At 38.6% G+C, this 24,453-nt stretch overlaps 1 protein-coding gene across 2 annotated transcripts; it reads right to left on the bottom strand.

The window, feature by feature from the left end:
• Positions 1-643: 643 nt before the first annotated feature.
• Positions 644-24,453, bottom strand: MGARP (mitochondria localized glutamic acid rich protein). 2 transcript variants are annotated; one of them, XM_035326314.1, is made up of 7 exons: positions 24,273-24,453; positions 23,182-23,285; positions 22,027-22,129; positions 17,154-17,387; positions 5,172-5,348; positions 4,438-4,485; positions 644-945 (listed from the first exon to the last, which is right to left on the bottom strand). In XM_035326314.1, exons 1-6 carry the CDS (start codon positions 24,355-24,357, stop codon positions 4,439-4,441), a joined length of 750 nt encoding a protein of 249 aa, XP_035182205.1. In that variant the 5' UTR covers positions 24,358-24,453; the 3' UTR covers positions 644-945; position 4,438. The 2 variants fall into 2 exon arrangements, with proteins under 2 accessions (XP_035182205.1, XP_035182204.1); XM_035326313.1 differs by lacking the exon at positions 644-945 and adding an exon at positions 1,044-2,465 and having other exon boundaries at positions 4,437-4,485.

Genomic DNA, 24,453 nt, shown 5'->3' with positions numbered 1-24,453 from the left:
CAGGGACCACCAAAAGCAGTAAGAAAAAGAATTTCTGAGAAAGCAGCAAGGCATTTTGCATGCAGTAATTGGCTATTTATTTCTGCACAGCAGCCCTCTGCACATTACAAAGTCTCTCGGGTGTTAATCTGGGATAATCAAGTGTTGAAGCAGACTGTGTTGTGCTACGTGTCATCACAGCTAAAGTTCATGATGCATTCCTAGTTCCCTTGGCCTTAAAGAGCAGTGTCTTTTGGGTTTTGAATGCATTTTTCTTTGTTTGTTTCCTTCTTAAAGGGGATCCCTGACATGAAGCAGGTTATCCTGGGACCATTACTTACTTTATTATTATTATTATTATTATTATTTTTTTTTTTTTTTTTGGAAGATTGCTTTGGAAAGCTCCCCGAAGGTTGTGCTTAAATTCTTCATGCAACTGTTCCAATGGGCTGATATATTTTGCTCAATACCCAAGCAATTCCAGAGACAAAGGGACAGTCAGCAAATCCTACAGTTTCAGAAACCCTACAGCCAGCTGTAGAATTCAGAGCTTTTTTCATTGGGAATGTTTGAAAATTAAGAAATAAAAAATAATGTTGAAGAGTAACCATCCATCATGGAATGTTTGATCTACCAGATAAATATAGACAGACATCCAACAAAATATCAGGCTAAGAGTTTTATTCCAGTACCTTTGTCTACAAAAAAAAAAAAATGTTCTCGATCGCAGTGGCTTTATCCTCTAAGAAGAAGGCTATGGAAGGGCTTCTTGAAGCTCCGGAGCTTGACTTTGCTTCAGCATTATTCCAGTCATTTTTATAAGCAGGTGCAGGGACAATAGGCCATATCCTTGTTGGAGCACTGTTATAATTTGCTTTGTGACAGGTGGAGGAGCATGAGATTCTTTGTGCAATGGGTGGGAATTTTAAAACGCCATAATTTCCCGTTCAGCATCTTTCCAAAGTTCTGTTCGAAGAGAAAGCAGGCAGATACACCTTTTATTTCACAGTTTCTATATAGATAATATAATCTATCTTATTTGATAATATAATCTATCTTATTTGATAATATAATGTATCTTATTTGGGCCTCACTTAGAACTGTTGCCATTCCATGATGGCTGTAATGCTTTTAGGTGATGGGAACCTCCATAAATACTTTTAAATAGATACTCACTCATGTGCATGCATAAAGCAGAATGGAGGGTTAGGAGAACACAGGCTTACAAACTATTCATTATAATTTTTTTCATTATTAATACTAACAAGGCAAGATTATTTAGTGGCTGTACATTTTGAGAAAGAGCGAAAAAGGCCACTGGCCTGCAAAGGCTCTTGTAGCTACTTTTCCATGCCCTGTTTTACACTTGGCCCAGGTTGTAACATGCCCCTCTCAGGGGGAGCATATTTTGACAGATAACAGCTTGTTCTGAGCTTCCATAGCCATTCTGCTCATCATCAATCCCTAGGAACCCTTGTCCATCTGAACACCTCTGCCATAGCCTTCCCTGGGGATTTTGCTGGCAACCTGCCAGCTCTCAGAGGAGCTTAACCAGAGCCTGAGTTGCTCCCAGTTCATACAAGAGCGTTCTCTCAATCCTCCGTCGTGTTATGCCACCGCTGCAATGTCGCTGCTAAGACAGAACAACACAAAGTCTACAGCAAGCTGAACAAGGTTTGGTAGGAACGGGGCCCAGCACCCCCATGGCAGGAGCCACCACGTGGATCAACAATGGTAGCTCCAGCCAGCATTACTTTGATTTTCGTGGTTTCTATAATTTGTGATAAAGTCCTTATTGCCACTACGTGCACACAGTTGTTGTTCTCAGAGCAGAAGCTTTACAAATGTTTTCTCCTGGCTACTATTGTGCAAGGAGGGTTAGCATTTACAATGTTCACGCAGGAGGAAAATCAGATTTCGTACAGCCAAATGTCCTATAGTAAAAATTGCAAATCCAAATCTTAGGAGCAAACAAGGTTGTTATTTCCCCCCATGACCCAATGTAAAAATACTACCAGGTAATTTTTATAAGGTCTTAGCTTAGTTAAAACTTTTTACTCAGTGTGGAATGTTACAATGGTATAATTATGCACCACAGTTTGGACCAAAACTAGGATATCAAAGTAAACACCTAGACAGCCAAGAGCTAAAACAAGTTCACCTGACATGGTTTCAGTTATGCCTACTGCTTCTCTTAGTACATCTAGTTATTGTTACATGCTGGGTGGCACTTTGACACTTGTTACCAGGTGCTACTTTCTAAAGCAGAGATGTTAATTACAGAAGTGTCTGCCTAGCCAACTTAAATTGTATTAGGTTGTCTGTTGCAGCAATGAATACTGGTCCTAGTAAGTAGCGTGCGGTGTGACAAACTGCACGGATTGTTTTATGTCTTCAGGGAGGAGTATGAGGTTTCACACAGGAATCGGCTGGTTGATTGCCACAAATATTTCCATTTAACTTTTCAAGGGCTTCAGTGCCGCTCACTAGGGAAAAAAAAAAAAAAAAAAAATGTGTTTTAGAGGGAGCATCAGTAAATGATGTTTAGCAACAGACTTCATTCAGCAGGTTTGTCTCTCTGGAACGGTCAAAGCGCACTGTAGTTTTGACTGCGGGTTATCAGTTAAGTGATTACAGCATATAAATGCTACTGCTGTGTAATCATACTTATCTGATGGCTTGTAAAAACTTGCTCTGCTACACCAACAAAGCACAATTTCAAGGAATCCCTCATCTTGAGCCACGTTGCCCAGGTGTCAATGATTTCCGCTGCATGCTGGACAGATTCACTAAGCCTTACGTCTACAAATAGTCACTTGCTTAACTTCAAGCATGAGGTAAAGCAACTGTGTTTGTTGAGATTACTGATATACGTAGCTTCATAGCAGTGTCAATATGGGGCCAAGATCCACACACAGAATAACTGCTGTACCCTGAAAATTAAGGGGAACAACAGTGTGTTCTTACTCAGACACACTCTCAACATCAGTTCAAGGCTTCATCTGAGGATTTCATCCACTACTGCTACTTCTACTTCATTGAATAGCTAGTATTTTTTTTAAAAGTAAACTGGGATAACAGTGCAACAATTTTAAGGTTGCAAGATGTTAACAGGTAGAGAAAAACAAAACAAACAAAAAAATCACTTCCTAACACTATTACTTTCTTTATGTCACTGTATTTGTGTGTCCCAGAGTGGAGAGAATTTCCTAGTATTTTGGTTTTCTGATGTGATGTCCTCAGGTATTTGGTAAAGGAGCATATCTTACACAAGCATTTTGTAAATTATTTTATAATGTTGGTGTTGGTTTTAATTTTTTTCTTAGTTTCAAAGGCTAAAACAACATGTAAAAAGACCCAAAACGTTTGTTTTATTTACTAATGCAGCTTAAGAACAATATTTACCTTTTATCAAATGAAGATAAGAGGCATTAAGATAATTTATATTGCAGTGGATGATGGAATAAGTAAACGTGCACTTGAGGCTGATTCATACTACTGTGCCATTATGTTTCAAGTGCTCATAGACATACAGCATACATTTGAAGACACGGCAAAAAATAACAGTTCCTTTGTTCTGCTTCCTTCTCTTCTCTTGCACTGGTGCTCCAAGAATTAATGCATGAATTGTTAACTGGAAGTAAAAATAATGTGGAGAATTCCTGACCTGAAAGGTTTGTTTTGCTTTGCTTTCATTTGTCTCTATTCTAATTAGTATCTTTTCTACCAAGCTTCATGTTCATTTCTCAGCCAATCTTTCCTTTCCCCTTAGGGTTCTCTCACCATCTTACAGTCCATTTTGGAAAGGGGGTCACACAGAATAATAAAACTCAGACAAACTGTTTTATTCTATGAAGTAACAAATCCAACCAAGGAATATCTAAGTATTTCTTAATCCCAATCTACTGTGACGATTAGTTGAAGGCTATCAGTCACACGTTTCAGGCAGAGCAGCCTGATGGATCAGAACCAGTAACAATATTGTACTCAATATTTTCCCGTAGCACAAACTAGAAGTGCAGAGAGCTTAACCTTGAAATATGTCTTTAAAAAATAAAACTAAAAGGCAATTCACTTGTATAAGGTAATAGCCCAGAAGTCCAGTATCTCTATAATTGAAATCAGCATCCAAAGAACAAATTTGGCCTTGCAGAGAACCATAATTCTTGGGTCTTATTCCAATTTGCAGGGAACTAAGCTAAAGACACAAATAAATAACCACTGTGGCAATTGATAGAGTTTTGCTCCCTAACCTCTAAAAGATGCTGACAACGATTCCTACACAATAAGAAACACGTCAGTTAAGTTCTTTTTTACAGTGCACTTGTTACATGTGGAAATACAAATTCACCATCAGAGCGCACATGCAGACTTCCCACATCCTGCATTTGCCACTACCTGAGAAAAACAGAAAGGTGTATTGCAGGAAACCTCAATGCTGCAATTGCACTGTGTACCTTTAGGGTTCCTTAGCAGTTTCTTCAGGTGTCTCTTTGTCCACAGAAACTGAAAATGGAGACAAAATGCTAGTGAGAAACATTGTATGGTATACCTGCAGAAGAAAAGGAAACAACTTACTCAGCTACAAATAAGAAGGGTCCTTTGGACTAAAGGAATATGATTTTCAAAGTCATATCAGGTATACAGACATTTCTCTTTAAACTTTTTATATCTAAATGTAAAAGAGTTAGCAGCCAAACTTTGAAAATCTCTGTGATGTTGATTTTAACACACATTTTTCTTTGCATTCAATTATATTGTTGAACTTCAAGAGCAATATAAGAATGAATCATTTATAGCTGTACTGAAACATTGTAAGGCTTATAAATATCACTTTCCACATTTTTCTATACAGCACTGTAATTTAACAAAATTCTGTCTTTCAAATGAAGTCAGACTTTTTAAAGAAAAAGTGTTACATCACATCCAGCAAAAGGGAGAGTTTCATGTTTTTAATGGACCTGCATATCTAGCCACTTCGCAGGGCACTAAGCACAAAATGCCCCCACGGCCCACCTACTGGCACCTATTTCTAAGGCATAGCAAATCATGCCAACATTAAATTTTCTGCTAACACTGCCAAACGCAGTCACCACCAGCAGACACATTGTGTCACTTCAGTTCTGCATGCTCTTGCAGCTAGTTCAGTGCAAGCTGCCACTGGTAGTTTTCAGAGACCAAAGGTTTCAGACCCAGCTGTACTCTTGCACCTTCTGAAGTCTGCCCCAACTCCTCAGCATCAGCGTCCTGGTTCCTTGAGGCTGTGTCAGACATCTCTTGAACTGCTGAGGCTACTCCTTCCTTGACAGTGTCTAAGTTTTCCTCATGGTCAGAAGAAGCTGCAACATCCAAGACTTCACTCACAGTTTCTATGAATCAAATCAGAGAGATAGTTGTCTTTCCTGTCCATTCACCGGCACAAGTGAGGGAAAGCAGTCACGGCTCACAAAATGTGAAGCACCTGCCTAACATACATGCTGGAAGTAATTGGAGGCAACAGAGTCTATGAGATGATTAAATCTTATAATGCAAATACACTTTTGCAAGTGAAATTCCAGGAAATATCACAACTAATATCTGACTCTTCCTAGCCCTGGGGCAGAAAGCTATAAACATGAGATGTTTTTATGTCCTAAAGAAAAGGTACATGTTCTCCAAACTCTGCATTCTCTTACAGTTACAGATTTTATTACCTGATGCCTCTTTATTAGTATATCTGTGTATCTACATTCTACAGGGAGACCAAACACATCACATTTTAAAATGTTACTCAAGCAAAATGTCTCTTCTCATATTCTTTTAACCTAGGCTTTGCATTTTTGAAAACTTGTGAGTAATTGTCCATGCTTACTACAGAAAACTCTAGCTGGTGCTTTGCCTCTTTGGAAACTGGAGTGGTGTTCACACTCATGCTTTGAGCGCACATGGACAGAATTTCATAGGAGCAACCTTTTTCATGCCACAACTCAAGTGCTCATTTCAAGAGGAGAAGGCTAGAAACAGTTCATGATCAGATCATGCTTGCGCCTGGCTGCATCAGCTCTGGCAGTTTAGACCAGACATTATCCATTCCTCCAGGCACCATCTCTAGCAAAAATTCAGACTGGCCCAGGAAGATCATTTTAGCAGTTTTTGTTTGTTTGTTTGTTTGTTTGTTTGTTTTCCTTATTGCATTTATGACAAGCTACTGTGTTATTTGTTGTTCTGAGCACCATGAAAATGCATCATGAAATTACGTCCTGTTCATTTTGTAATTCTGTTGCTATCACCATGGCTTTCTTGACGTCTATATTAAACTGAAAGTTGCCCAACACCAACCTGATAAAACTGTACTGTACAGCAGGACATGTATGGAAAATTATTAAACTCCTAACAAGATTTTAGCTTCTCTGTATTGTTACAGATAGAAACTTAGGAAAAAAAATAAAAAAAAGTAATCAGCCATTCTGTGTGGTCTGCTCTTACATTTTATCATTCTGTTCAGCATGGTAACCTGACATATTCTTTGTAGTCAAAGATGCAATAGAGCATGCAGATCAGGGAAGGGTCTTTGCATGTGGTTTTTGTTGTTCAACTTGATATTGATCAACTACCAGTTTTCAAAGAATTTCAATGTGCTTTCTTCCTATTTCCATTGCCAAAATATCATCCAAAGATGGTATCAACCTGAACATGGTGCTATACAACTCCATAACCATGAATGCTATTGTGAACATTAATCTGATGTACTAAAACAAGTCTCTATTTTTTGGTGGTTTTTACACAGCTCAGTCTTGGAACAAATGCTGTGTTCCGCTCACAAGATATACACATTTTTCCCTGTTCTAGGGAATTCCTGTGATCCCAGGGCAAACCAAGTTTAATGATTACCTGGCAATCTGAGAACAAGTCACCCACCTCTTGCAGAATCGGGTCTGTGACACAGTCCCTTGTCTGTGAAGTGCATTACAGATTACAACAGGGTCCATCGCATCTCCCTCTTGTATTGATCAGCTAACAGCACTAAGAATTTAGAAGTTAAGGAATTTCTCCTTTTTGTTTCCTTACATATTAATTTAATCTCAGTGGGGTTACTTGTTTTTTTATTATTATTATTTATTTTTTGTTATCTGCATACTTTTCATATTTTTTTTCAGTGCTGCCTAATACCTCTGTTGTTCTATGTACAATACTGCAGTAACACTACATAAAAGAAGATTTTAATCTGTGCCAGGTACAGTGATGACTCGTTTTTCATAATCCTTGGAAACACTTCTCTGTCTATTCAGTTTTCATGAAGCTAATAATAAGCCTGTCATGAAACTCTGTAGAAGTTGAGAGAGGAATAGAGGGTGTATTGAAATCACTTCTAACTTTTGTTAGTTCTACAATTCTACAAAATTTAAGCTCATTTTTCAAAATAGAGCTGTAGAGGTGTTATAACATCTTAACTGCTTGTGTAGTTTTCTGAAGGCTGATCAGTTTGAAATTCCAAAGTCCCCATATGTCTTTGTGCAGCAATGACTGTGACCCATTTTCTCAATTTACACGAGCTTTCTGGTGATTTCTACATGCTTTGACTGAAAATAATCTGCATTGTGTAACTGCCTCTCTGCAGTGAAGACACATGGTATTTAAGTAGCGTTTGTATAAGGCTCTCCACTGAATGCCCAGCTGCTTTATTATAAATATTATACAATACTACGTCAGCTCCTTTACGTCTTTATCAAAACACCTATTTGCAATGTTCCAGTCAAATTAGTCTTAAATGCCTGTCACCCCAACTTATATAATGTAAAATCTAAAAATGGCAATGCTCTTGATATTCTTAGTTTTTTGGTATTCACAAGGTTTTTTTCTTAATTCTGTAGATAACAAACAAAACAACCAAGAACAGCAGCGACAAAAAAAGAAGCACATCACGCATCAGCAGCACTGCAGTTAATGGTTTCATAATTTTACAGTTTCATTCGGTGCTTTTTTTTTCCCCAAATCTTTGTAGAATGTATTACTCTACAGAAGCTGTATACTTCATAATTTTAGCGTTGTACTATTGCACTTGAAGATCTGAATTAGGAGCTTAACTTTCTAGTCCTTCCAACAAAAAGTAATAGAGAACTTCAAGCCTCAGAGAAATCAAACTAATCATGTTTACCAGCAAGTAGCCAGACTATGCATATTGCATTAACAGCTGTTCTGAAAGTGTTCGAAGGGATTATAACATACTGCAGATTTAGAGAGTACAAAGACCTCAGGCTATTTAGACCACTGGCAATGATGTCACTACACAACCATCAGTACATAACACCTTTATAATATCCTTTGCTTCAGTGTAACACAGAACTCAAACAAAAATATCCCCTATTTTTGCCTAAGATAATTACATGCACTTTTAAGTGGGTTTTAGCTCCCTTTGCTTTACAAGATAACCATTTCAGGACGAAATAGGCCCTTCCAAATTGTGCATGCAGAAACATGACTGGGCAAGAACCAGCTGCACATTAAACATGCACCAAACAATACCAAACTATTTATGTTATGAAAGCCCATCTGTTTTGAGTTAAGCGAATATAAAAAAAGGAAATTGATTTTATGGACAAAAGGAAATTAGCTTGTTTTGTTTTTAAGCAAGGCAGCAGCATTAGGAAGCTCCAGTAGCTTATATGCACTATATCCAACATCTAGTTCCACACAGAAGTATAATTTTTAGGAAACTATATTCTTATCATTTCAGTGAAAAAAGCTTCTTCCTTTATAAAATATTTATTCCTGCAACCTTTAAGGACACAATTTTTACTCTTACAAATGCTACAAGCTCTAGCATTGAGAAAGCAGGATTCTACATTTCTGTGTTTAAAATAGAACAGAAAACATTCCAAATCCATTGCATTTCTGCATTCTCATGCTTTTCCATTGATTGTCTTAATATTAGCAAGCTCAGCATTCTCTCGGCAGAACAGAGAAGCGTGATAAGCAGGGACTTGTATGACCTGTATGACTGATGTTTGCTCCAGCTAACAATATAAAAAATAAAAATCAGTAAAAACCACACATGGATTGATTTTTTCCTGCTAATAACAACATACAGATGCAATTTCAGAATCCAGATCCTACTACTGGCATAGCATTGTCCCCCAAAGCTTTGAAGCATTTTAAACAAGCTTTAAAACTGTCCTGAGGGACTTTTCAAGTAGGATCAGCTTGGACTTTTGTCTGGGACTCAGAGTTCTAGTCCGAGGTCAAACCGATTTCCCTTGGCAGTTGTGTCCCACCACCTGGGAAACAGTGTGTTATAGTGTGATCTCGAAGCAGGTGGGTGAAAGGGAGGGATGGCACAAGCTGAGCAGGCACTGGTAAGTTGGTCTGAAATCTGCTAAGAATATGGCTCCTGCAAAGTTTTTGTAAATGATAATGTTTCTGATAGCACTTTCTAAATGGGAGATACAGGCAGGTTTTAGAGGTCAGTGTTGATAAAGCCGAATTGTCCACATTGTGTTTCATACCACATACCACGCCTGAAAGCTAACAAACCAAACCAACAATGGTCAAATGCATACGTATTATTTCCTGCCAGGTTTCATTGTCAGAATTCCTGAAAAAAAAACAGTAAGATATATGAAATCAAAGAGAATTAAAAACAAAGTTTACTTCTTTACCTACTGCACTCATCTCCTGTAATGTCAGCATTGTCAAGAGGTGAACCCAGAGGGTCAGAAATGAGAAGTCTGACTCCCCTGTCTAGCCAAGTGTGCAAGTGTGAACTACTCTGGAAGCAAGACTTTTTTAAAATAAATAAATACATAAATAAATAAATAAAGCAGAAGTCTTTTTTAGCACTAACTTAAACTATGGTTAAACCCTTGGAGCAGCACTTCCAAAAAATCAACCATGTTAATGTGAGGGTTAGGTCTTCTTCAAACTTCCACTAAAGTAGCAGTTAACAATTAATTGCTAAGAAAAACAAACAAAACATTTTACATGTAGAAGGAAGTTATCTGAAAAAGGAAAGAACCGCTTTCCTCCTTCCTCATGCATGTGAAGCACTTTACCTTGTGAAGAAATACACCCTCCTCTTAATATGAAAAAATAAAGGAGACTGACGCATTAGGAGCGGCATGAAAAAAGAGGAAAGTCCAAATTTAAAACAAAAAACAGTTGGAGAGTGGGGGGCACTCCAGCAATTCAGAATTTCATTCCTACAGCCAAACTTTCACTACCTTTGGCCAGTTGACTCAGCACTACTTAGGAGTGCTCTCCTCGTTCAGAGTGCTTTAGTGTTGAAACCTGTTGATCATTCCTGACATCTAGCGATACCAATTTATAGATGACCAATACAAATAGCCAGCAGGTGTAATTACACAAACTTGTTTATTATATTCTTCTATCTTTCAAGACTTAAATTTTACTATGTATTTTTGAAGCATTTTCTTAAGCATGCTTTTCTTATTTACAATATATAAATGAGAAGAGAGCTGTTCCTGATTTTAAAAAGAAAGTTAAATTCAATTTTTCCCTTGCTTGGGGATAAGTGGAGATTTTTTTCCCTCAGTTTGGAAGTTTCCAAACAAGACCATACAAGATAGCTACAGCCTTCTTAGTAGAGACAGCCTGCATTTTTTCCCAGTTTTGCATTTCCCTACTAACACATTTATAGCTATCCTAGTGTAGGATAGCTTTAAATGTTCTTAGCTGTACAAAAATCTAGGATAGCTGTAAATGTTCCCTGTTCTTTGATCTTAACCTTTTGATTCATTTTAACAAAATGCGTATTTCGGTTAGAAAAAAAATCAGCTGACATTCACTTCCTGCATTTAAAAAATCTTTTAAAATTACATTTTTTAAAAAAATGCACTTTTCTGAGTGAATCATTTCACCTACAGACATATTTTTCATATCATGTTTGTGTTTTGTTTTAAACAGTCAAGATGAGACTGGTATCTTTCATGCAGAAAGTCATGTTCAATTACTTCTGAAAATATTATTTGCAGAAGAATTTGGCTTTATAAAGCTAAAATAATACCAGATAGCCAGCATAATACAAATGGAATCTGCCTGGAGCCACAGAATGCACATGAACCAAAATACCAGAAAAGACTTTGATATTTCAAGCTACCTATAACATAACCATTGTCACAAAGTAATTCCAAAGGAAAAAGAAAAAAAAAAAAAATCAAATAACTGTGAAAATAGGAAACAGTATTCTATGGACAGTCCTTGGGTGTAAAGCTTCTCCCCATTATGCTCCACTGCAGGTTTCTAGGGTGTTCCCTGAAACATTAAGATAGGCAGAGCAAAAAGTTCCCTGTTCTTAGTTTAAAGAACTACTCGGGAAAATCTTGCAGTGAAGTAGAATTCACTTAAAATCTGTCACATTTTAAAGTAACTCAAGAATGTATATGTGAGATGTTGCCATATAGATCATAAAAGGCAGGGGTGCCTGGCTCCCTTAGATTGTGGATAAGTTTTACCCATGCCAGACAGTTGCCAAGTGGCAACCAAAGTTCAACATTTGGTTTTGGAAAAAGAAGTTTCTCTCTGCAGTGAGAAACAGTGGCCAAAAATTAATACAAAAATCCCAGTGCTGGTTTGCACTGTAACCACTGGGGAATAAAAAAAGATGTCACTGATGCCATTTGGTCTAAAGCCAAACACTAACAGTATTCCTCCACATGCTGTATTTACAGAACATGTTCAAGTAACACGGGTACTAGTATCTAACATGAAATAAATGCTAATGGTGTAGGCTGACCAACGTAAGTTCTTGCTTTCCAATTTAAAGAAAGTTATCTTTCAATTTGTATTTATTATTATTGTTATTATTGATGTGGAGTTATGAATATTATATTAGTAAAATCAGTTTCTCCTTAGTGGTGAAAACCATTTATACATTATTCACTTTATGCCATTTCATCAGCTCTAATATTCCTTTAGTAATTACTTGTCCCCTTTTTCTATAGTAGACAAACAGCAAGACAGTTATTTTATGCAGTTCTCACACACTTATCTGTTTGCACCCTTAGCTGGTAATTTCTAGCATTTTTCCATGTTAGTGGAACCCCCCCTTAGTGCATGCTGTAAAAGTCTCTCTTCAGCTGAGCTAATCGAAACTGAACAGTCTTTCTGTTTACCAGCTTATGTCTTCAGATACTCACAGCGTTTACAGAATTATTTTCTAAACATTGTTCATATTCATCCCACAGATTTTTCAGGTGTTTATGCTATGATGACTCATCTATAAGCTCAGTTTTATGAAGGAACAACAGGAAGAAGAGGTAAGAGAACAGTGGCCAATACATGGCAATCAAAAGGATGGAAAATAAACACAGCAGCCTTAGGGACAGATGGAGAAAGGGACAAACATGAAGCAGAAACATCCAACAGTAGTTCCACGGATACAGATGCTGCTGCGGAAGGGTAATGTTCACATAATTCAATTTTCTAAAGCCTAATTTAGCTCACTTCATCCAATATAACCAATGAAGAGAAAAAAATCTTCTAAAAGGAGATTCAAAATAGAAAACCTTTTTATAGTTAACAATTAAGCACTAATTTAGTTAGATGAGAGGAATACTTCCCCTCATTCTATTTGTCTTGTGTCACAACATTCTATGTCTAGAGACCCATTTAATGCCGTGTGTATAAAAATGGCAAATAGTAGGCCTGTTAGGAGATGCTTCTGATTTACACAGGCAAGGATGAGGGCTGCGGGGAGAAGAACAGTGTAGTCACTTTCCCAAGCTCCAACTGTAGACAGGTGATGTAGTAGTTAAGGTCTGTCCAGCCATATCCATGCTGCATCTTGCCCCAACACAACTTTAAGGTTGTAAAGAGCTGTAGGTTGAAGAGCTTTTCCTCCTTCCTGTATCTCACACAAACAAATGACTGGGAGGATGCATTTGTTCTACTGAGCAACATCGTTATGAAAACCTCTGACTAAGTATGAGCAATCACTGAGGAAATCTCAGCAATCTCAAAATACTGCCAGTGTCACAGCACAGATCAGAAGGCATTTGGTAACTTACCAAGCAAAACCAACGTACACTGGTCACGTAGGGTGTTTTTATCTGCTTGGCATCATTGTGCGATGGGGTCAGCAAAAGTTCTGTCCAGAAAGCAGTAACTCCTGCCCAGCACAGCCTATATTTGTTTCTCTAGGTTGCAGACAGCTGGCATTATAATGTCATTCAAAGCTTAACACAGAAAACACTGGCACATTCACACACTAATCCTCCCCAAACCTAGTTACTCACCCCTCCTAAATCCAGTCATGGAAGAATATTGTTTGAAATCATAAATGGAGAAGAGACCGTGTTCTTCACTACTTGCAAAATTAGAAAGGAACCTACAGCACAGAAGTCCAGGAGCGAATGGCTTTGAGCTAATTGATTTTGCTATTCCAGCTGATAATGGCAAAACCTCAAGCCGCCATAACAGAGTTGGAACAAAGTTTGTAGCAGCAATCCAACAAACTAAGACAGTCGCTAATGCAACAACACTGCTGAATCCAAATAGTATCTTGCCAATCTGTGCATTTTATAGCATTTATTCTGTCTGAGGACTAACTGAACTTATCATCACACAGTGTATACTAAAAGGAAAACAGCATGAAACTTACCAGCATCAGGCTGTAACTAAGTGACAGTGCAATCACTCAAGTAATAAAAGAAGCACAGGAAAACAGAATTTAGAGTAACAGTGTGACACAATACTTTTTTTTAGCAACTACAAAATTCCAGATACCAGTAGTGAGTTGTAAATTGCTTAAATTGAAGCAAGGAGAAAAAATAATCCAAGTGCAATTTTAATTAGCTTTCTAAAATTGAAATCACCCTGTTTAAGTACCTACATCCAAGGTTTTGTGTTTTCTGAGCATCCATAGGTGCTTATTCATTTTACTTGCATGCATACATATGTATGTACGCATGCTTGAGCTTGAGATGAATGCCCGTTTGTTGGATACTTTACACTTCCAAATATATTAAAGCAAGCCTTATAAATTAAGAAAATCAATTGCATTGAGAAAGTAGAGGTGTAATGGTAATAAAAAATACTTGCACCTTCACCTGCAGAAGTAGTATAAAGCTACCAACAAAACCAATAAAATGTATTTAAATAAGTATTCTTTTTCAGCATAAGTCTACATTTCCCTTGTCATTTCTGAGAGAAAATACTTCTCTACCATAGTAAAAATGCTGACACTTTTTCTCAAAATGAAGAGAAAACCGTAAATGATCGACTATTAAATACAGAACTGAAAGGTATTTCCAGAATATTTTTAACAAATAAAATTTAAATTAAATTAAATTAAAATTTAATTTAATTTAATTTAATTTAATAAAAGAAAAACATCTTAAATTCACAAGTAGCTGTTTACTGCAAGTAAACACTCTGAACAAAGTGCATACAGAGAAGAAAACTTTTGGCTCACAATACTAACTTCTTATATTTTAAGTATTTTGTTGATTGAAACTGGCTTTTAGGAAAGGGATACTTCTTTAAGCTTTTGTGCGCTGCTTGTTAAAGCCTTCACGAGGTCAAGAGCCAGAGGCATCTGTCAGCTCCTTGGAGGTCCGAGGAAAGAACTGCCTCAGAAGCCTTGCTGTTCTAATGCAGGCTGGGCCTGGATGAGAGACGCAGATGCATGCTAAGGTGACCTGGTGTCAGGCGCCCCGCTGACTTTGCAGCCTCCCACCGTAGGATTCAGGTTACGCTGAAGCCACGGCAGGACAGCCCCAGAGGAGGAACCTCACGTGAACTGCTTATGGGACTCATACCGTTCGTCCTTGGCTTAGGCACAACTATGAGGAACGATTATTTAAAATTGACTTTAATAGTGACCAGCTGCACCAGAAAACTGTTGTCAGATCCCAAGTTCTAACACCCCGGAAATGCCAAAGAGATTGGGCACTCCCTTGCCTCAGACACTAGTAATAGCTGAGGTGAAGTACAAGTGCTGCTGCTTGACACGACATGTTCTTGCTAACATGTAATTTCCTGATTAGAGGTTGGAAGGAAGATGGCTGAAGCAACAAGCAGAAGTCTCTCAACAATTTTACGTCTCACAGGTTCCTTTCTGCCAGCTTACCACTCAGCAAAGAGTAATTGCTGCAGCAAGATTTGATGGAAGAGATGGCCTTCAGAATCCCTTATAAATATCTATGCAACAGAAGCTCTGTTCTAGTGCTGTTTTTTCAGTATGTTGCCTGAGAAAATAGATTTAGGAAAACAGTAATATCTCAATACCTCATCGACTCCCAGTCTACATGAGCAGTAATAAGGCACAGGTTTGCTCTTCTAAAAATAGTAACTAACTACACAAAGTCACTGTGTCTGGAATTGGATACTCAGACAGATACTCAGACACGTACGCACAACGTTTCTCAGGCAAGATTCTAGAGCCTTAGCTGCTTCATCTTCAAAAGAGAGATGAGAATATTTACCATATGAAGATCCCACCCTACCCAACAATTAGTAACTATCCTTGGATCAGCATTGTGAATGGAATATTCAGCCACTTCTGGATACAAGCAAGTGTCTGCTTCTTAAAATGAAATTTTGCAGTTGCTCTGTAGAGCAACACAGGTAAAGATTTTTTTAAAAAATCTCTTTACAGCTCTGATTCTCTAACTTTAGCATACACCACACTACTTCCTTTCTAAATGAAATAGTGTAAATATTCTACAGAACTAGATTTCTTTTTAAAGATGTAGGTATTTTAATTATTACCTCATAATTACTTTGTTTACATAAACAGTAATAATCACAATAAATATACTTATTCATACTTTTATGAGCTATTATTACATTTACCAGGTTGGACCAAGTATTGTTTTAAAATGTGTTGTTTTTAATGGATTGTTTTGCAGACAAGCACAAGGAACCATTCACACATGAATTTAAATCCTGTTTGTATATAGAGCTTTCACAGAAGTCAACCATTTGAAGAGCTGTACCACCTCTGAAGTTGCTTTGCTAAAAAGGCAATTAAGATGCATCCATACCTCAGTGGAGCCACCAAGGAAAAAGGCGGAATACAATTCAGGATTCACCTAATACCTTTCAAGGTACTACAATAACCTCCCCACACACTAGCAGCCAAAATAGCTGTAAACTCAATTTGACTCATATTTTAAATGCAAGTAGGTGCACATTTGTTTTCTCAAAAAAGAAGTCAAACAGTGGCATGCAGTAAAGGTTCCATGTTTAAGTCAAGCTTAAAACTATCATTGGTTTTTACGCATGCTACAGCCACAGTGAAGTCTTCCTTTCCAAAGAAAGAATTTCAGTGAAGTTTCTCCTTCATCATAGGCTTGTCAATTGCTTCCTTTGTTTTTAAAAACTGTGCATACCAGATGCAAGTGTTTGCTGCTTTCCTATTGAAACAGAAATTCCCATTGTTTTGTGTGTGTCCCTTCCAATCTTAATTGAATCATTCATAAGGAAAGAGGAAAAGTCATTGCTCTGTACTTACAGGATAGCAGTAAATAAATTTGATTGCCAAACAACAACAACAACAAAAAATCAAACTAAATTATAATCTTAAGTATTATGCATCTTATGGATAGGTTTGTATAGCTGTATTACTGTGATTTTAAAAAGGAATGGTAAACAAAAATATTTCAGAGTTCAAAATACTGGATATGTAGCCTCCAATTGACTCGTGTTTAATGCCGGTTTGATGTTTTATTGAATTTTGAAACTTTTAAGCCGACCTATCTTTAAGACCGAGACCATAGTGACATGTTGGTTGTTTTGCAATTCCACTGAGGTTAACTGACAGAAGAGCTATATTTAATGCGCACAGCCTAGGAACAGCCTGTGAAATAGTGTTTAGATTCCTCAGTGGACCCTTAGGAATCCACTCACAGAACAACTGTTTAACCAATCACATTACCTGTTCACCTTAACATAAGATTTTGAAGGAGAATGGGGTAGTAAGAAACACTTTTAATTCTTCTAGTTTTAGACTAGCTCTGGTGCCACAGGCAGCATGCTTTTAGAGACACTGATTAAATGAACTTTCTTGAAAGTTCTGTTACCTTAATGCTTATGATACATCAAGGTAACAACCGAATTAGCTTTCACTGCAGGACAGTCTCCAATAGGAATACTGGTGTTCTTTGTGTTCTGTTCTAAGAAGTGGAGTTTAAGAACTCACAACATACACACACACAAAAGTGCATTCATAAATTAACCTTGCGCTGCAGCAGCTTCTGAATTAGCAGCAACTTCTGAATTAGCAGCAACTTCCTGCTGTTCTCCCTCCACAGCAGGGGGTGCATCCGCAGCTGGTAAGTCACTCTCCCCTCCAGTTTCTGGGGACACCCCAGAACTCTCATCCTGTGCTGCAGGTCCAGCAGCAGCTAATGCATCAGCTTCTTCCGTGGCTGTGTCTTCTCCAGCAGCTTCAGCTGTTTCCTCTTCATCACCTTTTAAGGATTTATTTAATACAAATGAAGAAAGCATAAAGTGCATGCATGCAACACAAATTCACCAACAACTTTTTATCATCATCCTCATTTAAATTTAAAAATGGGAAGCTAACTAAGCTTTGAGATCAGAATCTACAAACCAAGTCAATAAATCAAGAATTATTCCCCCCTATTGTCTAATGTCACAGCAAAAAAACAGATGTTTACAAGATAAGGAAACCATATTCTTAATTACCAAGTTCCACAACTGCTTCAGTGTAGTAAGCAAGAGTGTGGCTTAAAGCAAGTGACTGCGAGAGGTGGGGGTACAGGGAAGGATAAAAATAAAATGTGACAGGGACCAGACCAGACCAGACCAAGTGTTGCTCTGGTGAACAGGCCAGTGATGAAAAGGCCAGTGATAATGGACTCTGACCTCACAGGGAGCAGGATTCTTCTCCTGTTCGCACCCAGTAGTGATGTTACCATACTGGGAATAAGACATTTGCCACCATACCTGGAAGCTCTTATGTAGTGCATTATCAGTCAGGCTCACAGCTCAGAAGCACCGCATTCCAAGGCGCAGCTTCAGTTTGTGCAGGGCTACTTTCAAGGTGGCTAATTTGGCTGGCAATAGCTGCAATAGGGCAGAGCCCAATACAGAATTAGTTTTCAGATGGGTCTTGTGCCATCTCTTAGCTCTACTTTGCCAGAGGTATTCTGCTGTCCCTGTTTATCCTGCTTTCTTTAAAGTTATACTTGCTGCACTGTGACCAAGAGCCATAGCACTCAAGTAAGAAAGATAAGACCTGTGGGACAGAGCCAGACAGCGAGACAGGGGACCCTTACTGAAACAAGATATATAAATCAGAAAATTAATTGCATATTTTAAGTGAATAGTGTTCACTTTACTGGAGATACGACCACTAACTTTTTTTTTTTTTTTTTTTTTTTTCCTGAAACAGTCCTATCCGTCTCAAAGAATTGCCTAAGTGCTGTGGGTCAGACTCTTTAGAAACTGAAAATCACAATTTTTCCCAAGCATGCAATACTTCATACTCAGCTGAGACAAGTCATTACAAACAGCACAAGACAGCAGAGAAGATGCACAAACAGCATGCAAATACGCACTAAGATCAAGAAAGTTATATAGGAAGTGTTCATTGCAAGTTTACTACCAGACCCAACTCACCAAGTGAAAAAATAGAACTGGAAATAAAGTTTGCAATACAGTGTAAACTAAGTGAGGAAGAAAAAGGAAAGGAAAAAACTTAAAGAGACATAGCCAGAATATATTTTATTATTTTATATTTACTTAAAAATTGAATGGATCAATTTTACATCTTAGTCTTGCATTGGCATAAGAAAGCCATCTGTTTGTGTTCAGGTTTTAACACGAGTCTGCTCAGTACAAACCAAAGCTTTGTACTCCACAACCTGATCATGTCCCTTTAAGAGAATGCTATCTTTCAGAAAAAAATAAATTGATTATGCAAAGAACAGACTAACAGCCAAGCTCAGCATTCAGTACAGTTTATTGGACAGTCAGATATAGAATGCATTCATTCAGAACAGCCAGCTTCTAAACCTCAGAACTGCCTTCTACAAAGCAGGTTCAGTAATAGCTCAATATGGTTTGGCCTTGCAAACATAGGTGCTTCTCTTAAAGTCTCACAAGTATGGAGTTTACAATAGAAGGCATAAAGTCATCCCATGGTAGGCTGCAAGGTACGCAATGGTGAACGACTGTCCTTTGTTTGTATTTAACTTCCTCGGGTTTGGAAAGAGATTTCCCTTGTATTTTAGTCTGGAAAGTGTAAAAGCAGAGTACAGATTAGAAAGATTGAATCAGCTTGCATTAAGGTAAAAAGAAAAATCATTGCTGAAAAGGAGGAAATATGGAATAAGTTAAAAGGAGACACAAGCAAATGAAAGACAAAGCTCGGTATTTGCTAAATAAACAAGCAGAATGTTCCACAAGGCAAGCATCATTTTACAGTTCAAGTGATGTCCCAGATTTCCAACTGCTACTTTGAGTCAGGCTTCTGCCAGGAGCATTTTAAAATCCCTCCCTACATTTGAGAGTAGCTTTCAGTTAAAAAGAACTACAGAAAAATTGCTATTAGATTTTCTTATAAATGTCTAATTTCATCATTAAGTAAAATACCATTAAATATGATTTCAACCTGCTAATAAACAAGCAAGCCTGGAATAGTATTTGATGGTTTCTCTTGTTTTGACAGCACCATTTGCTGCATGAAGTTTTTTGTAATAGACAATTTCGGTATGGGCATAAGGGGAGAACTTTCCTCAGAAAGAGAAACCATGAAAATTACTTAGATCAAGAGAGTCTCTCTCTGATCTGCTGCACCCTAGTAGTAAGCTCTTCCAGCTAGAATGTTCTTCTCTTACCATATGATAGGTAGCAAATACACCATGAATATTCTTATTGCATTGCTACTTTTCTATCTGCCATTTGGTTTCATTGTCAACGCTGTTTTACAGGGTATCTAAGCTTGAACTTAAGTGATCCTAAAAAGTATTAGATTACTTCAAGAACATAATTCTTAATTACTCTTATCAGCAATGCTTACTGTGAAACAGTGCAAGGACTTGACTGAATCTAAAGAATATGTGGGGAAAGAAGCTCCAGTGGCACTTCTGGGAAAAGCAGTACTATGGTAACACACCACAACAAGATGCACAAAAAAGTGTGACTGTGCAGGGCACAGGAAAAAAGGGGAGGAAGGGATGTTAATTTTTCTGAGAAAGCACATAGAGGATTCCATAGGAAAAGTAAGAATAGAAACCTCTTTGGGGAGGATACAGTTGGGAATGAAGAAGGATATTAAAAAAGAGCTGATTCAACAGTAGTTTTGTATTGTGAATTGGAATTGGTCACTCAAATCCAATTAAAAACCCCGGCTTGAGCATCTAGCCAGGAGTCCAGTATCCAAACTAATACAGAGAACAAGCGTCAAATGTCTTCACTGAATGGCCCCAGAAGTGTTTTAGACTTCTTACTATCAATAATGCAAGGCAGCAATCATCTGCCATTGGTTGTTGCATTTATGTAAATTTCTGAGCAGCACAAGGCATCAGATATGGGGTATCTGGAGAGTACCTGAATTGACAATTAAGCTACAGAGCACTGGGTACTCTTACCCATGTCTCAGGCAACACAGTTATAGCCTTCAACAGACAAACAGCACCACTGACTCTGCTGGTATCCTATTCAGCCATTTTGGTAGCCTAAGGTTAAAAGTCAGTACCTTGCAGAAGTGAACCCTCAAAGAAAAGGGGGAATATACTGACTACATTCTGAGTGGACTGGAAGGTTTTGTTACTGCTACCGCATTCTTCTGACTGCCTTGGTTGGCATAACCCTTTTTTCTTCCCTGAACAGCAGAAGGCTAAGTCACTGGGAAGAAATACATACTTTGGTCCTGATCAGATTTTTTGTTTGATGGACAAGGAAGGACTGCATTAAAACTGTGGCCATCTCAGCATCCAGAGAGTAAGTTTAAAACCTTTATTATTTCCAAATGCATAAAAGAAATGAAATTAAAGTATTTTGTCATTTAAAATCTTAAGTTCTGTAATTTTAAAGCTTAAAAAAAAAAACCTTTAAAGCTTTCAAACTAAAGGCTACATTGTGGAACTACAAGAATAATACTTTATAAATAAATAATTTTAGAAGCTAACAATTTAAAGCATGTTCTCACATTGAAAAAGAAATTAAACTCAGCATACTCTAGTCAAATCTATTCTTTGTGTGGATTCAAATACATGAAATCAATTCTCTAGATGTCAGCCTCTGAAAAAATAAGGAATAGCTTAAAGTGCTATGTCTTCATGTTTTTAAAAGTTTTTTGTTGTTGTTCAAGAAGTAACTCAATAAACATAAAGAGATCCTGAACAATCCATGTTTATAATTGCTTTTCATAGCAAGGCCATGCTTGCCAAGGTCCTATCTTTCAGATTAACTTCATTGTAACACTAATTGATGTAGACAGAGACAACATTCCATTACAAGTATTTGAACTAACTTGTCTAATTATTTAAGCATGAAGGTTTTGTCATACATTTAGGTGGTGTCTGCTTTTCATTTAAATCTAAAATGAAAAGGATTAAATCAAAGTAGTGGGACAAGAAATAGGCTCTATTTACAATATTTAAATAAATAAATAGATATTTCTCCCAGCTCAACACATCAAGATTGAACTGCGTTCCCTGATGACATGTGGCTTGGAGCCAAACTGTCGGCTGAGAAAGAGATATTATCTCTTCCCGCCCCTCCACCCCACCAAAAAAAAAAAAAAAAAAAAAAACAAACACAAAAGAACAGAACTGATTTTGACAGCATCGTGCATTCAATCACATTTCATTAAGCTTTCAGTAAATCAAATGAAAATGCCCAAGATACAATCAATGGTTCACACATTAGCTCTTTTCATCCAAAGATACCACGGGTTGATCACAGGACAGATCCACTGCCTGAGCATTAAGCCCATCGCCAAAATTTGAGCAGAACACCTTTGTCCTTACTCCCAGTCACAGGTCTTGGACTCGGACAGGGTTAACGCCCAATTATGTAATCCAGATATCTGCTCCAGATCCTCATGTACCCAGAGAACAAGAGAAGAGCTCAACTCACCCTTGCCTGACCTGTATGTGCTTTTCCGCCCTTCAGCTCTCTCCTGAAGAATATGCATATGCTCAATGTAGTTGCTGCGGGATGAACCAACTGTTTTGTAGGTCTGAAAAATAATATATCTAAACATACATCTAACTAATATATCTGCATGTAAACTAACAGCTAACTACAAAATTAAAAAAAAAAAGGAAGAGGGGAGGGTTTCAAACAGGTACTACTGCTTGTCTAACAGGCATATCAAATCATTATAAGCAAGGTAAAAATATCCAAAAAATCTATTTTGCTTCAATAACATCTTTACACATTTCATACTTATAAAATGTGTAGATGTCAGAGAGAAAATACAGTGTTTCAGGAATTGAACAGAGTATTATATATATATATATAGCCAGAGATTTATTTTTATACAAACTATAGTATGCAAAAAGCTGATTCCAAGAGAATTTATAATTCTTTCAGACATGCAGTCACACCATCTGATAATATTTTGAACAAACAGATGCTGCTTACCATTTTAGAGGATTATTTTGTGGGAGATAGAAACCTGTACCTCTTTGGGATGTGCTAGTCATTATTTCAAATCTCGAGGGAAGAAAGCTATAAAACAAAGGCTTTAGGGGCATGAAGCACAGAGCCTGGTATATTTAGAGGCAGGGTGGAAAATGATTACTGAAAGTATTTGAAAATAACTTGGTGTTTACAAAACTCGAACGTGCTTTTTCTAAGCGATTAATATTCATATATTTCTTATTGCCCCAGTTAACCAGGTTCATAATCTTCCCCTTCTGGGTTCACATTCCTTTTTCCTTCTACAGTATGTCCTTAATGTTTGTAGTTGCAAGAAGAGGCAAGGTGTTAGAGACAGATGTCTTACTCTGTCTTTGGACACATTCATATCATATGGCTTTAAACGGGTTTCTCACAGAGAATCACTGTAGCCATGCACATCAAAATAACAGTAAAATAGGCAAGCACTATACATTGTCTGATTAATTCTCTTGGACTGATTTTTATGTTAAACTGCTTTAACTATATGCTGTGACAACCACATTTTATTGACAGAGTTTACGTCCTGACCATATTTTGTAAATGCAGAACACGCCTGAAACCACATCAGCTCATAAAGCAGAGGGAGCTCCATTGCCAATCACTTACATAAAATAAACCACCAAAAGCAGCAGCGCCAGCAAGGAGATAGTAAATCATGTTCTCTCCAGAAGAGCCAGGAACACTCCCAGATGACATCTGGCGAAGTGGTGCTAGAAAAAACGTTATTGATAGTGATGTAAAATTGCTGCTAAAATAGGATCATAAAACAGAATTTTGCAGTCTGAGCTTTAAATGGGGAGGGACGATCAAAAGAGCTGTAGCAAAACGGGGGGGTGTAGCTTAGCGATGTTTAGTACAACTGGCTAAAACGGGGTGTGGTGCCTAACATGAATGGGGTACACAGCTGAGATCTTCCTATGAGCGTAAGATTTTCGGTGAACTGTTTTCTGCCTACATCAGCTTCCAGGTACTGGACGTCACCTAAATAGACATGCTCTGCCTAAGAATTAAAAGAATTAATCTGGCGTTATTCAGTCTTGCGGCCGTCACGATCAGCAGCGGTAACAAATTCCCCTCGGTGTAACAGCAGTGCACTTTAAGAAGAAGCCGTTTCCTTTTAATGCACATTGTTTCGTTGCAAATAGGCCGCTGACCTTTAGATGCATACCCGTAACCTCAAGCGTTGGCCAACGGTGCAGAGAGGCAGGATTACACAACCTGATCACCGACCGGGCATTTAGCGCACCAGAAAGGCAGGGTTAGCCATTGATTTTCGTTCGTCATTCCTCCAGCTTTGCTGCGCGCTGCAGCCTGGAGCTGCTTCAGCACAGCTCAAAACCCAGCCCCACGAGCAAACGCTGTCTGAGGACCGAGCTGTCAGCCGCGTCCTGCGCCTTCAGCCCGCCCGAGAAACCCCTCAGCGCGCACCGAACGCTCTCGGCAGCCTCAAAAATAGCCGCAGCCGCCATCACACGCCGGGTTATGAACAGCATCACCTGCCCCGACACACGCTCCTCGGCCGCCCCGGCGGGGGACGGGGGGCAGCGGGCAGCGGCGGGGCGCCTCACGCCCTTCCCGCCCCCTCCCTCAGGCTGGGGAGCCGCCAACGGCCCCCGCACCAACGGCGCCAACGGCACCAACGGTCGCCGCGCCCGCCGCACCTGTCCCGTCCCCGTCCCCGTCCCCCCCAGCCGTACCGCGGTGCTGGAGGCGGCCCGCCGCCGAGGGAGCCCGGCTGAGGCGAGCGGCCAGCGCCTGCGAGGCGGCCCTGCACAGGTACATGGCGGCGGCGGCGGAGCGAGCACCGGGCGCTGCGGGAGCACGGGCACGCACCGCAGTCCCCCCGCCCCGCCCCGGGAGGCGGGCGGAGCAGCGAGG

This window comes from Oxyura jamaicensis, chromosome 4 (genome assembly GCF_011077185.1).
Source record: "Oxyura jamaicensis isolate SHBP4307 breed ruddy duck chromosome 4, BPBGC_Ojam_1.0, whole genome shotgun sequence".
NCBI lineage: Eukaryota > Metazoa > Chordata > Aves > Anseriformes > Anatidae > Oxyura > Oxyura jamaicensis.
The sequence above is the reverse complement of the archived record's forward strand: the minus strand, read 5'-3'. Positions and strand labels throughout refer to the sequence as shown.